At 37.2% G+C, this 15,243-nt stretch overlaps 1 protein-coding gene across 1 annotated transcript; it reads left to right on the forward strand.

Annotated features, from left to right (window-relative positions):
- Positions 1 to 4,201: 4,201 nt before the first annotated feature.
- slc18b1 (solute carrier family 18 member B1) lies at positions 4,202 to 13,066 on the forward strand. Its single transcript, XM_053510331.1, has 13 exons — positions 4,202 to 4,315; positions 4,428 to 4,523; positions 8,262 to 8,335; positions 8,455 to 8,602; positions 8,838 to 8,994; positions 9,677 to 9,813; positions 9,916 to 10,017; positions 10,165 to 10,256; positions 10,360 to 10,455; positions 11,962 to 12,036; positions 12,149 to 12,242; positions 12,340 to 12,389; positions 12,498 to 13,066. Exons 1-13 carry the CDS (start codon positions 4,202 to 4,204, stop codon positions 12,583 to 12,585), a joined length of 1,323 nt encoding a protein of 440 aa, XP_053366306.1. The 3' UTR covers positions 12,586 to 13,066.
- The last annotated feature ends 2,177 nt before the right edge of the window (positions 13,067 to 15,243 follow it).

The following is a 15,243-nucleotide window of genomic DNA, read 5'->3' on the forward strand; positions in this document are numbered from 1 at the left end:
AGCCCCGTGGGAATCTGTGTGCTAAAAATAAAATTCATGTGGAACAATAAGAGAGAGAGCTATTCTCTGTTGGACCACCAGGGGGCAAAATAGAGCAATATATTACTGAGCGCTTACACTCACTGAGTAGTTCAGTAGGAACACCTGTACAGGTGTAAATGTGACCCTTCCGTACAATGATCTAATTAGATGTTGGTTTGGCAGCAGTGCAGTGCATCAGGTCATGATTGTTGGCTGGTTTCGTATTTCTGTGACTGCTGATCTCATGGGAGTTTCACACACAACAGCAGTCACTAGAGTTATTCAGAATGGTGCCTTAAAGAAAACTCAGTCAGTGAACTCCTGCTGTTTAATTGTAACAACTCTTATACTAATAACAGTCAGGTTTCCATCCGGTGTCCTGCAGTGTCGTCTGTATCACATGAACTAGAACATTTTATTCACATGAAGCAAAAAATTGTGAATCATTTTATTGTCAGCTCGGCGTTTGTAGTCATATTCCCAACACACTTGATTCATTTACTTACCTAATTATTAGCCGTTCCCGGCTGTGTGTGATGAGGAGATACACTTGAACGTGCGAGGTATGGGATGGATCTCGTGATTTCTGTATGTGGTGCTTTCAAGGAAAAAAGGGGCGGGTTTTCGGGAGACGGGCGGGAGAACGAGCGCGTGCCGCTGTGCTGTGTGTCAGCTTCACTCAGAGGGAGTTCAGTTCAGACTGACTGCAGAGTTCCACAGCTGAGCACACGGAGAAACACACCACAGCACAGGTAGGTAAAGAAGACATATATTACACACACAAACACAGACATATATTACACACACACAAACACACACACACATACAGTATATACAAAGTCAGCCAAAGTTATACACACTTCAGGAAAAGAAAAATAGTATGATGATCAAATATATCAATATATCATGTATAACAATAAATGAGTAAGATTTTTTCTTTTCCTGGATACATACCTGTACATACATACATATTTTTAATATATTAATTCTGTATAAATATTTAAAAATATAAATTTATTTGTAATGTCTTTGTAATGGTCTGTCTCAAAGCAGCTTTACAGAATCAAAAGAAAATTTGTAAAATGAGTATGAAATGTGTAAGAAAATATGTATAAATCAAAATGACCAGATTCTCCCTATGAGCAAGCCAAGGGTGACGAGGCAAGGAAAAACTCCCTGAGATAGCAATAAGAAGAAACCTTGACAGGAACCACACGGATAGCAGGAATTATTTCATGGTCATACTGTGTGTTAGGAAGTTAAATATCACAGAAAATCTGTTTAAGTATTAAATATAATATAATAATATAATCCAGTTGTCATTATTGGAGGCTCAGGTACAAAACTGTAGGAAAACCCAGTCCTGAACTAGTAAGTGACTACAAACACAAGTCCTCTTCATGGTCTTCATGGGGTCATCCATGTGATGAGATTTCCAAGCAGAAGTGGGGCACCAGGATGAGTTAGACAGGTCCAGAGGGCTGAGGAGGGTCTGGTTCACTAGGGGCTCAGGAGAGCAATCTGTAGCTCGACAGAGAGAGATGAGATAAGATAAGTTATGTATGGTCACGGTCACATAATGTATAAGGTGAATGTATATTTAGTGCAATCAGGAACTCTGGTAGGACTAACTATGACACTATAACTAAAAGGGAGAGCCAGAAGGAAACCCAGACATGAGTTCCTGGAAAGTAAAGCAACCAGTCACTCCATCGTCAACACTCGTGAGTTTGAGGAAGTCTAACTCTAAACATACCAGATCACCATAATACTCTACTGTATGTCCATGAGTCCCCCATATCTGCTCTTTTACCCAAGGCAAATCTTATACAAAAATGCTTGGCTAAATAAATAAGTTTTTATCCTGCACTTCAACACTGAACTGAAGTCCTGAACATTAATTGTAAGGTTATTCCATAACTTTGGGACTTTGTATAAAATAACTCTACCTCTGCTGTAGTTTTCATAATACTTGGTACTGACAACGAGCCTGCATCCTTTGATTGAAGTAGGCATGGTGGATTGTAAGACACTAGCAGTTCACTCAGGATCTACAGAATGAGACCTTTTTAGGACTTTATAGGTCAATAATAGTATTTCTATGTGTACACACACAAAGGGGCCTCAAAAATATACACACACTTCAACAATTCTTATCTATGTCCTTTTCAAGCAATGTGTAGTACACATGATTCTATCATGTGACCGTCAAAAGAGAGGGACTTTGATATTTTGTGTGTATACATTTTTTTTGCCCCTCTGGGTGCGTGTATGTAAAGTGAAACCTTGGATTGCGAGTAACGCAGTTTGCGAGTGTTCCGCAAGACGCGAAAAGATTTTTATCAAATTTAACTTTTTTGACTTTAAAAAACAAATCTCATTAGAGAGATTAAAACTCCATTTTGCCTCTCTGCGCAAGGCTTAGCCTGCTCTTTGTGTCTGACAGACCCCTCCTACTTTCGACTTTACAGACACACACTCTTTCTCTCTGCTCTACACAGAAACACTGCTCTGTCGTGATTCTTTCCAAAGGTAAAGTGCAGGTGAATTTGTTTTATTTTTACTTTACAGCAGTGATTTCATTAGTGTCACTCAATCGAGTGTCATTAGAGAGATTTCTTGTTTATTTTTCCGATAAAACAGTGTTTCCATCTTGTCCACATGAGTGTGTGAAAAGACAGGAAGAAGGGTAATTGTGTAAGACAAGAAGGGGGAGAGGGAAGCTTACTTTAGATTCTTACACACACACACAGCGCCTGCTCGCACAAACGGAAACACTTATCTGTCAGGATTTATTTTTACTTTTTTTAAGGTAAAGTGCTGGTTAATTTTTTTTATTTTTACTTAAAATTTTGTGTTAATTAGTTTTATGTATTAATTTTTTTGGGGCTGTGGAACGAATAATTCGCATTTCCATTATTTCTTATGGAAAAATCAATTTGGTTTAGGAGTGTTTTGGAGCCCGCTGCCGAAACAAATTATGCTCGTAATTTAAGGTTCCAGTGTGTGTGTGTGTGTGTGTGTGTGTGTGTGTTTATATATAATATATATACACCAAGTTATGCAGCAAAGCATTTGTGAAGCCACAACTCGCACAACCTTGAGGCAGATGGGCAACAACAGCAGAAAACCTCACCGGGTACCACTCATCTCTACTACAAATAGGAAAAAGAGGCTACAATTTGCACGAGCTCACCAAAATTGGACAGTTGAAGACTGGAAAAATGTTGTCTGATCTGATGAGTCTCGATTTCTGTTGAGACATTCAAATGGTAGAGTCAGAATTTGGCGTAAACAGAATGAGAACATGGATCCATCATGCCTTGTTACCACTGTGGAGGCTGGTGGTGGTGGTGTAATGGTGTGGGGGATGTTTTCTTGGCACACTTTAGGCCCCTTAGTGCCAATTGGGCATCAGGGCTACCTGAGCATTGTTTCTGACCATGTCCATCTCTTTATGACCACCATGTACCCATCATCTGATGGCTACTTACAGCAGGATAATGCACCATGTCACAAAGCTCGAATCATTTCAAATTGTTTTTTTTTAACATGACAATGTACTGTACTAAAATGGCCCCCACAGTCACCAGATCTCAACCCAATAGAGCATCTTTGGAATGTGGTAAAACGGGAGCTTCGTGCCCTGGATGTGCATCCCACAAATCTCTATCAACTGCAAGATGCTATCCTATCAATATGGGCCAACATTTCTAAAGAATACTTTCAGCACCATGCTGAATCAATGCCACGTAGAATAAAGGCAGTTCTGAAGGCGAAAGGGGGTCAAACACTGTATTATCAATAATATTATCAATAATCCTTTAGGTGTATGTGTGTGTGTGTGTATGTATGTATGTATGTATGTGTATATATATATATATATATATATATATATATATATATATATATATATATATTAGTCTGTGTGTATTCACGTTGCATACTAATTTTCCATTGTTTTCTTTGATAAAGAGAATCAATTGTATTGCCTCTGTACATGTATATTGCACAATAAAAATAAAGTTGAATCTAATCTAAAAATGATGCAATTAGTGACTCTAATTAAAAAGTAAGTATATAAAAAGTTCTGTAATAGTAAATTTGTTTCTAGTTTATTCCTACATTTTGACATCACCTATGTTTTGTTTTTTTTTGTTTTTTTTACATGTTGTCAGACATGTTTTTTTCAAAGATGAGTCGGCAGCAGCTGTTTACTTTAATTGCGATGGCATCCATAAACTTCAGCTCAATGATCTGCTATTCGATATTAGGACCATTTTTTCCACCAGAGGTAAAAACTCCAAAATTGTTTGGTTAATGTCGAATAAATATTTGTTAATGTATACTTGTATACTACTTAACTACTTTAAGATGTTTTTTTCAATAAACTAAACTATTTCTAGGCAGAAAGGAAAGGAGTTAGCCAGGCAGTAATTGGATTAATATTTGGATGCTATGCCTTCTTCACTTTGGTTGGATCGTTGGTCTTGGGAAAATATGTAAGTTTTTCCTTATACTTTACTGCTCTAAAAGTTTTTTTGTATCTTTAAATAAGTATAATTTACCTAAAATGTGCATTTAGTGTACAGTATCAATCAAAAGTTTAGACACAAGTCTGGATTTATTTTCTATATTCTACAATACTAGAGATTTCAAAACTATAAAATAGCACACGGTAGTTAAGTAACAACAGTAACAGTCAGTTGTTACTTTAAGACACGAAAGTCAGCCTTTCTGGAATAGTTCTTCCAAGAACAGTATTTTCAAGTGCATTTGCAAAATCCATCAGTCACTATGATGAAACTGGCTCTCAAGTAGACCATCCTAAGAAAGCAAGACCAAAACTTACCTCTGTTGCAGAGGAGAAGTTCATTTAGAGTTACCAGCCTCAAAAATCACCAATTAACAGCACCTCGGATTAGAGTCGTTATGATGGCTTCACAGAGCGTACGTAGCAGGCACATCTCAATATTAACTGTTTAAATGAAATTATTGCATATGTTGAATGCCTTCAGCATTGTTTTACAATGTAGAAGGAAATAAAAACCAGGTAACACCAAGGAGGTATAAGGTGTGTTCAAACCCTTGACTGGTACTGTACCTTAAAAGTTACTACCACTATAAACTAGTGGATACACTCACTCATTGCCTATACACACTGGACAGGGTACCGATCCATTGCAGGGCACATACACACACTCATTCACACACCATGGCTAATTTGGGCCTAATTGGCACCATTTAGCCTAATCTGCATGTCTTTGGACTGTGGGAGGAAACCGGAGGACTTAAAGGAAACCCACCAAGCACGTGGATGTGACCTCCATGCACACTGGGGCGGAAATCAAACGTGGTCGGGAATTGAACCAGAACAAGGTGCAAGGCAACTGTGCTAACCACTAAGCCACTATATGCATACTTTTTTACATTTACTTTCCTGAAGTACTACTACTTTCTACTTTCCTTTTAATATTTTAAAGGTACACTGTATTCACATTTCAATTAGTAAGAAACATAGAAAGGTACATAAGATGCACCCTTGAGTGTACTGTACCACCTTAGCAAGAAGAAAAGTTTGCACATTTTCTCAGCCCCTCCTTACTGGAAGACCTAATGGAAAGGGAGGTGGAGGACAATTTTCTTCATGCTCATAACCATGGAAATGTGTATTGAGCTAAAAGGAGTTAGTCTAACTAATTATGTGTAGCAGTGTTTTTGTTGGTTTTAAACATCTGGGCACATATTCACAAATCTTCTTAAGCATAAAAGTTGCTCCAATTATGATATTTCTTAGAATTTCCCCTTAAATTTGGGACTAAATCCCAGTAAAAATAAAAATATATATTTATAAAACATCTTAGCCCTCAAAACAGATCCTAAGGTAAAAATTGTTAAGAGTAGAGTGGAGGACTTTTAAGAGGCTTAAGAGTTTCTATAACGGAGGACAAAATAGTGGAAAGAAGAAATATCCTCCAAACACTGAACCTAAAGCTAAAAGTAAACACTGCTTTTCTGTCCAATTTGTTTTTGTTCTTTTACTTCCTTCCCTTGGATTGTTGGCTACATACCATCCAAAAGTGCAACTTAAATAGACTGTCCTGCAATCATGTAAATTGGTAAAAGATAAGCCATTTTGCTCCCATCAATGTGAAATGGATTACAAGTTATAAAATCAGTAAATAAATGTAGGAACTTAAATATAGAAACTATTGTGGAAATTGGTTGCTTCAAAAGTAGACACATTTTCAACATTTGGTTGATTTAATGAACTTTAAGATACAGTGGCTTGCAAATGTATTCGGCCCCCTTGAACTTTTCCACATTTTGTCACATTACAGCCACAAACGTGGATTCCAATTCCAATAAAATTGATTCATGTGAAAGACCAATACAAAGTGGTGTACATGTGAGAAGTGGAACGAAAATCATACGAATCCAAACATTTTTTACAAATAAATAACTGCAAAGTGGGGTGTGCATAATTCAGCCCCCTGAGTCAATACTTTGTAGAACTACCTTTTGCTGCAATTACAGCTGCCAGTCTTTTAGGGTATGTCTCTACCAGCTTTGCACATCTAGAGACAGAAATCCTTGCCCATTCTTCTTTGGAAAACAGCTCCAACTCAGTCAGATTAGATGGACAGCGTTTGTGAACAGCAGTTTTCAGATCTTGCCACAGATTCTGGATTGGATTTAGATCTGGACTTTGACTGGGCCATTCTAACACATGAATATGTTTTGTTTTAAACCATTCGATTGTTGCCCTGGCTTTATGTTTAGGGTCGTTGTCCTGCTGGAAAGTGAACCTCCGCCCCAGTCTCAAGTCTTTTGCAGACCCCAAGAGGTTTTCTTCCAAGATTGCCCTGTATTTGGCTCCATCCATCTTCCCATCAACTATGACCAGCTTCCCTGTCCCTGCTGAAGAGAAGCACCCCCAGAGCATGATGCTGGACCACCATATTTGACAGTGGGGATGGTGTGTACAGAGTGATGTGCAGTGTTAGTTTTCCGCCACACATAGCGTTTTGCATTTTGGCCAAAAAGTTCCATTTTGGTCTCATTTGACCAGAGCACCTTCTTCCACATGTTTGCTGTGTCTCCCCACATGGCTTGTGGCAAACTGCAAACCGGACTTTTTGTGGTTTTCTGTTAACAATGGATTTCTTCTTGCCACTCTCCCATAAAAGCCAACTTTGTGCAGTGCACGACTAATAGTTGTCCTATGGACAGATTCCCCCAACTGAGCTGTAGATCTCTGCAGCTCGTCGAGAGTCACCATGGGCCTTTTGGCTGCATTTCTGATCAGCGCTCTCCTTGTTCGGCCTGTGAGTTTAGGTGGACGGCCTTGTCCTGGTAGGTTTTACAGTTGTGCCATACTCCTTCCATTTCTGAATGATCGCTCAAACAGTGCTCCGTGGGAAATCTTTTTGTAGCCTAAACCTGCTTTAAATTTCTCAATAACTTTATCCCTGACCTGTCTGGTGTGTTCTTTGGACTTCATGGTGTTGTTGCTCCCAAGATTCGTCACAGAGCAGCTGTATTTGTACTGACATTAGATTACACACAGATGCACTCATGTATGATTTTCGTTCCACTTCTCAAGTGTACACCACTTTGTATTGGTCTTTCACATGGAATTCCAATGAAATTGATTCATGTTTGTGGCTGTAACGTGACAAAATGTGGAAAAGTTCGAGGGGGCTTAATATTTGGTCATTGGTTGTAGCTTTAAACTAATGGACTAGCCAGAGAGGACAGAAAAAAAATCACATCAGCAGATGTAAACCTATGTTTAGTACTGTACCTCTAAATTATACCTGTAAAACATGACACTGCGGCCAGTGGGTTTACCTTCATTTTTAATATGAATTGCAAACTAACAAGTGGGCATTGGTATCAGTAATGGGTCTCTCGCATTCCATGCGGAAGGCCCGGGTTCGATTCCCAGGCAGTGCCCAAACCCCAGCCATTGGATGGTTGCATCCAGCATAAAAACCTGTGCTAAATTGTTGTGCAGACAAAATGGTTCACTGTGGCGACCCCTTGACAGAAGCAGCCGAAAGACTAACCACAACGTTGCAATGCTACAGTATGTAGCATACATTTAATGCTACAGTATGTCTGTATAAGGCTTGTATATTGCATGTGAATATTTTTATTTGTAGTTTATACTTTAAAAGGATATTTTTATTCAAAATGCAAATGTTTTATGCCCATTCTTTTTGTTTGCCCTATAGATTGTCCAGATTGGGGCAAAATGTATGATAATTGCAGGTCTGGTAATTTCAGGTGTGACTACTATAGTCTTTGGGTGAGTACAGGATTCAGCATATACAGTATATGTGTAGTGGTCAAATGTTTGCAATGTTCCAATGGCCGATATCATTACAAATCTTTGTTTTTGTTTTTTACTTTGTAACAAATGGCCAGGTTCCTAGACAGAGCTCCTGAAGGAACCATCTTTATAGTGCTCTGTTTTGTCATAAGATCTATAAATGCAGTTGGCTTTGCTGGTGCTGTAACATCCTCTTTCGCTGTGTCAGCAAAAGTGTTTCCCGACAGTATAGCAACGATCCTGGTGAGTTTTTGTCAACATGTTGTTTTTTTTTCAAAAACATCCATGGTATTCAGAAGATAGATGCACTTTGTCTTGCATAGACAATAGTGCTATTTAAGCTGAAGTTACCCAGTTTTACTATTGAACATGTGAAGCATCCATAGACAGCACTTATATAATAGTCTCATGAGATCAAACCATGAGAGGTTAAATAATGTTGTATTTTGATTAATAATCGTTTCCAATCTTTTTACAGGGCTTTATTGAGATTTTTACAGGAATGGGCCTCATACTGGGACCACCTTTGGGTGGATGGATGTACCAAGCATTTGGATATGAAATTCCATTCATTGTTTTGGGAAGTGTTCTGTTTTTGACAGTCCCCTTAATTATGTGGATTTTACCAAACTTTGGTTGGTAATTATTTATTTATTTATTATTATTATTTTTTTTAATGAATGCATGATCATACTTAGATCAGAAAAGTTTAATGTTTCAGTTTTGACTTTAAATACAGTATGATAGTAATAGGTAGTGTTTAGTAATAACTACTAAAACCCTTAGAATAAATGTAATGTGTGTAAGTGCACACATTAAGGCTATTATGATTTAAGGCTGATCAGAATGTTTTCAGATAAACTATGATGCATGCACATTAACATAAAACATCATCATAATGATTACCATCTGCGTCTTATTCAGTATGTAATAAGTAAATAAAAAAAATAAAAAAAAACTCACTGGTCCCTTTAATGAGAACACGAGTATACCAAATATTTTATCAAATCTTCAATCATGTGGCTGCAGCAAAATGCATAAAAGTATGCAGATCAGAATAGGGAGAAGAAGGGTTCACCAGCCTGGACAATTAAAGACTTAATAATTATGTTTGGAATAACCATTAACTAAGTTCTTAACATGAATTGATGAATTGTGGAGGATTGCCACATGATTGAAGATTTAATAATTGGTATACTTCTGTTCTTATTAAGGAGGTGGTTTTAAGGTTTAGATCATTAAATATGAATATACAGATGCACAGGTATTCTAAAAGTGGCTAGTGAGTGTAACTGTGTATTGATATTCTGTACACAGATGCGGTTGCCTCACATGGTTCCTTCTTCAAGCTGTGCTCACGAGTAAAGATGATGCTTATTTGCTTTGTGGTGTTCACGCTGAGTTCAGGAATCGGCTTTTTGGATGCCACCCTATCAATATTTGCCATGGAAGCGGTAAATTCAAACAAAAGATATGAAATCATTTTTACACTCTGCCTCATATTTTAGTCGAACACATACTGTAACTGTTAAATTATTATAACTTTCTGTGAGTAGTTTGGCCTGACTGCTGAGTCTGTGGGGCTGCTCATGGTCGCGGTGTCATTACCCTACGGAGCTGCTTCACCCATCCTTGGGATAATCAGTGATAAGTATCCAGTAAGCCAGTTTTCTCTTTAAAGCAGTTCAGGTTGGTCATAAAGTTGGTGCTGCTGACAAAAGAAAGTTAAATGAAATCTCGAAAAGTTCCTGAGAAACTCTTGTCTTTTGCAGTTTTTATTATATTGTATTGTTTTTGTGTGGCAGTTCATCAGAAAGTGGATGATGGCAATAGGAGGAATAGCAACAGCAGTTGGCTTTTGTTTACTTGGACCTGTTCCTGTCTTTCATATTGAAAGGTGGGTTTAACGGACATGGTTATTAGTAGCTTTATACAACTATTACCTTAGTAATTTCTAATCAACACTAAAGTATTGACTGAATGAGATTTCGATTTTATAGTGAGCTTTGGCTTGCTGTTGTCATGCTGGTGGTCATCGGGTTTTCTCTTTGTATGACCTGCATCCCCACCTTCACTGAGATGCTCATTTGTGCACAGTAAGTTTACAGACAAAAACTATTGTGCTATTATTAGTAGTAGTTATAGTAGTAGTAGTAGTACGTAGTATTTACTTATTTAGTCGATTACTTGTTTTAAAAATCTTCAAAACAAGCAAAAAGTTTTTATGCAGACAAAATACCTTCACACATTTTCAAGGTAATGATCCTAGGTTCCCCTCAAACCTGTTTTTTTTTTTTTTTATTATGACTGGACAAATTAATGAAAATTGTAGTTTTAAAGAATTATGATCTCTTCATCACATTTTATTGTGACCGATCAACACAGACACATGTTTTTTCAATTGTTCTGTATGAGCCATTGTATAATTGGATTTTTACCTTCCTAAAAAGATTCTACTTGGATCTGTTTTTGATATAATTATAAGGCCTTATAAATTACCTTTAAAGGATTTCCCAGACAAACAATCGAAGAATCCTGATGTGACCATGATAATTATGTACAGTCATGTTCACAATTTAGTACCACCTCTTTAATTGTATGTTTCTTTGTGCAAAAACACAAAAGTCATCTGATCTTGGCTGGTCTCAGTATTTGGCAAATACAACCTCAGACCAACAACATATAACTTTTTTCACCTTACCATTATTAGTTCAACCAAAAATAATAATAAAAAGAAAAAAAAAAACAAGTGGGCAATACTAAGTGTACCCCATGATTCAATAGCTTTCAGATTCTTATGCACAGCTTTCTTAAGGCATTCCACAGCATTTCAGTTGGGTTAAGGTTTGTATTTTCAGCTATTCTGATGTATATTTGCTGGTGTACTTTGGATCATTGTCCTGTTGCATGACCCAAAAAGCTGTTAGACATATGGCTACAGTACTCATGTTCTACTCAATGACTGCAAGGTGTCCAGGTCCTGTGGCCGCAAGAACAAGCCCAAATCATCACCCCTTTGCTGCTGTGCTTGAGGGTGTTTCGCTGGGCATTAAGGCCATATTACTCTACTTTTTTCTCATTTGTCCTTAGGATATTATTCCAGAAGTCTTGTGTTTTGTTTGTTTTTTAGATGCAGTTTAGTGAACCTTACTCGTGCTTCTGTGCACTTTTTAGACAGAAGAGGCTTTCTCCATGTTCATGAATGTATTGATGCTTCTTCTAAATGTGCTGTCATGGACTTTAACATGCTCAGTGAGGCCTGTAGGGTTGCTTGTGTAAAGTATGTAGCACTTGGGCTTTTATGTATTTCTCTGAGGATTGTCTGACCTTGCGGTGAATGTACTGGGATCTCTACTTCTGAGAAGATTGGCAACTGTCGTGGATGCTTTAAGGGATGCTAACTTTTGAACATGACTGTATACACTTATTTCATGGGAATTTTGTGCATAACAATGTTATGATAAAAATAAGTTCCGCATTGGTTAACAGGATGCTGCACTACAAATCTTATACACTGTGAGCAATACACTGAAATAAGATTTGCTTGAATTAGAAACAAAATCATTATTTAAATGAAGAGACAAAACAATTTTTTTTTGTAGTGAAAATGGGTTTGAGGAAAGCTTAAGCACACTGGGTTTGGTATCAGGACTGTTTTCGGCCGTGTGGTCTGCAGGGTAAGTATTAACCAAGCTTAGCCTTTTAGATTTGAAAATAAATCACCAATTAAAAAAAAAAAAAAAAAAAAAAGAACAAAAAAAAGCTGTGCTGTTTCTCATTTTGTGGAAGGATGTTCTTCGGGCCAACTGTTGGTGGATTTATCACACAGAAACTGAATTTTGAATGGGGTGCAGGTTTTCAGGGGGGAGTCACCTTTGTTGCTGTAAGTATAAAGGTTTCACAAATATCTACTGCAGGGAGCTTGTAAAGCATATTACCTACAGTATGATGATAACTCCTTTCCATCTCATTCTGTCTAGGCATTCCTATTAATATTATTTTTAACCAAAGAAGAAATATACAAGTCAAGGTAATTCTTTTCTTTTCTTATGCTTTTCTTCATTGGATTTTCTTGACACGTGTACGTCTTATCTCATCCAGTACATTTGGATCTAAAAACTATTTAATTTGATTTCAGAAGTCTGAAAATCAGTGGAGCTGAATGCACATCATATGCAGGAGAAAAATCCCCTCTTCTCCGCTCATCTTCGGAAACTTCTGTATAACTTGGTACCCTAATGTCTGACCAAATTGAAGGTATTTGTGATGTATTGATGCGTCACAATGAGGAAAACTGAATTTTCTTACTATTAATAGTTGTGTTAAGAAAACACAGAAGATGTTTGTTTTAGAGTTTAACTTGGGAATAATCCCCAAATTTGTGATGGACAATCAGGTGCTATAATTTGTAAAACAAGTTTATTGTATTTGAAACATATTGGGAACTGAAAACCTATAGCTATAGTTGTATCTATCCACTACAAAAGGCATGTAGCATGGAGTGTGCATATAAAAACACAATTTGTATATATCAATTTTTACAGAGTAATTATTATTAATGATGCTCTTTCTTTCTACAAAGAGAAATAAGCCTGTAAATAATATTGTGTGCCAAAATGTTTCAATATGCTTTTACTAACTCATCTTTGTTCAATTACATATAATAATGTTATTCTTTCTCATTTATGATTGTATGTAATTGTGCTATTAAGGCCACACTATATATTAAAATGCCTTGCTTGTCCACCATTGTCACTGAAGTCATAAGTAGTAATTGGCAGGTGCTGTGCCCTTTGCTACAGTAATGGTCTTGTTCTTATAGGAAAAGATTTCTACCTGATGATGGAACTTGACCAAACTGTAGGGATCTGAGTACTTTAAGCCATGAGAGAATTAGAGAGGTCTGTTGGGTAATTATGTGTCCAATAGGAGAAAGGGTTTTTTGTTGGGATTAACAAAGTTTGATACGTATTTGATAAGCAGGCCTGGCTCATAAACTTTTGGTTTCTGGTAGAACAAACAATTATCACAATGTAAGAGACGTTGTTTTTTCCCCCCACATGATGTACATGTGCTAAGGCGTTAAGTTTCTTCAGTAATCACCGGACTTGTCACATGTACAGTATCCACTGTTCCAGAGCTTGAATGGTATTGAGTTCATACTGCTGGCATCAGCTCAGGCTTGTGTGTGACTGTTTGTCCAATGAAAACCATATTACATGTCATTTGATGAATAAGGCTGAAACATTGGGTGCTTTAGGCAGTTTTTTCCCAAAGAAAAACTCTGTTGGTGTTATATGCGGTTCTGTGACCTGCTGCTTCACTTTTTGAGATGCTTATCATATTTGAAAAGGCGGGGGGGGGGCGCATTATGGAATAGAAAAATAACTGTTAGCAAAACAGACAGAAACAAAAGTGACATCCTGTTATTGTGGTGCAGTAAAAGTTGCTAAACTGTTAAATGTAGAAATGAGGAATGTCAATAACTGCTGTGTTGGAACAAGTATAATAATAAAATTTAATTCCTATTATACTGTTTTTATCTAAATAATTTTAATTCTTTAGACAATCTTTATTAAAAAGAGTGCTCATTATATATAAGAAACATTTTATAGAATCACTAAAAAGGCTACAGCCTTAAAATTCCACGGTGGTGTAGTGGTTAGCCTTGTACCTCCAGGGTCAGGGTTCGATTCCTGTCTCTGTGTGCTTGGTGTGTTTTCTCCAGGTACTCCAAAGACATGCAGGTTAGGCTAATTGGCATTCCCAAATTGCTGGTAGTGTGTGAATAAGTGTGTGTATGACTGCGATGAATTGGCACCCTGTCCAGAGTGTACCCTGCCTCGTGCCCTGAGCCTCATGGGATAGGCTTCTAGGGCCCTGCGACCCTGAATACAGGAAAAAGCGGTATAGAAGATGAGAGGGTCTTAAAATTCACAAAAAACCATTTACATTGGTTACCGTGTTAACCAATAATCCCAAATGCAGTGAAATCATCGTATAGAGAGCGTGTAATAATTATTCTCTGGAGATACCACTTTGTGCATAAAAAAATTATAGCTGCTGGTTTGTTCCTCATAACCGTTGACTATGATCTCTTTGTTAAAGATTTTGGTAAGGCTTGAAAATAGCTAATGTTCTTAATATAAGCACTGAAACAAAGGATGAATGGGAGCTGCAACCTAACCAAGATTAATAACTATACTCAGGCCTGATTATGGATTTGAAAGCAGAGTTTCTCTCCAACAATGAATAAAAAAAATTTGTGTTGGAAATCACATGTCTAGATGATTGTTTTTGCTCCATCTTCTATCTGTATCGAACATTAAGCTGGTTCAGCGTTTTTTTGTTTTTTTTATATATATAAAACTGGTCTGTTGCTACTGCTCGGCTATTAAGCAAGCACATCAACATCAGCTTCTCAGCTTTGTGTTAAGTCACCATAGTATAAAATGTGACAAACTAATTCTCAGTCAAGTTCACACAGCACATGCAAATTCCAGCATTCTGCCAGGGCTCAACATTGAGCATGCTTGGAAGCCATGTTCCTCAAGCGGATTATAGTCCAAATGGTCCAAAAAATAAGTATGTGAAAACACGTGTACTGTATGTGACAAGCAATGGCTCAATGAGGGGATACTCCCATTTAAAATTTAAACAAAACCCTGTTACAGTTTTGTACAAAGTTTTCGGATAAACCACGGCCAATCTATATCTTCACCAATATATTAAACTATGACTTTACCCATGTTCAATTTTGTTTTCTTTTCCTCTTTTACGTTTGGCTGTTTATTCAAACCTTTACAACTAAGTTGTATCAAACCAGCACATATAAATATATTAACACTTTTAAATAAAAAGAAAAAGGCAAAGGCAACATGAAC

This window comes from Clarias gariepinus, chromosome 13, assembly GCF_024256425.1.
Source record: "Clarias gariepinus isolate MV-2021 ecotype Netherlands chromosome 13, CGAR_prim_01v2, whole genome shotgun sequence".
NCBI classification, from domain to species: Eukaryota; Metazoa; Chordata; class Actinopteri; order Siluriformes; family Clariidae; genus Clarias; species Clarias gariepinus.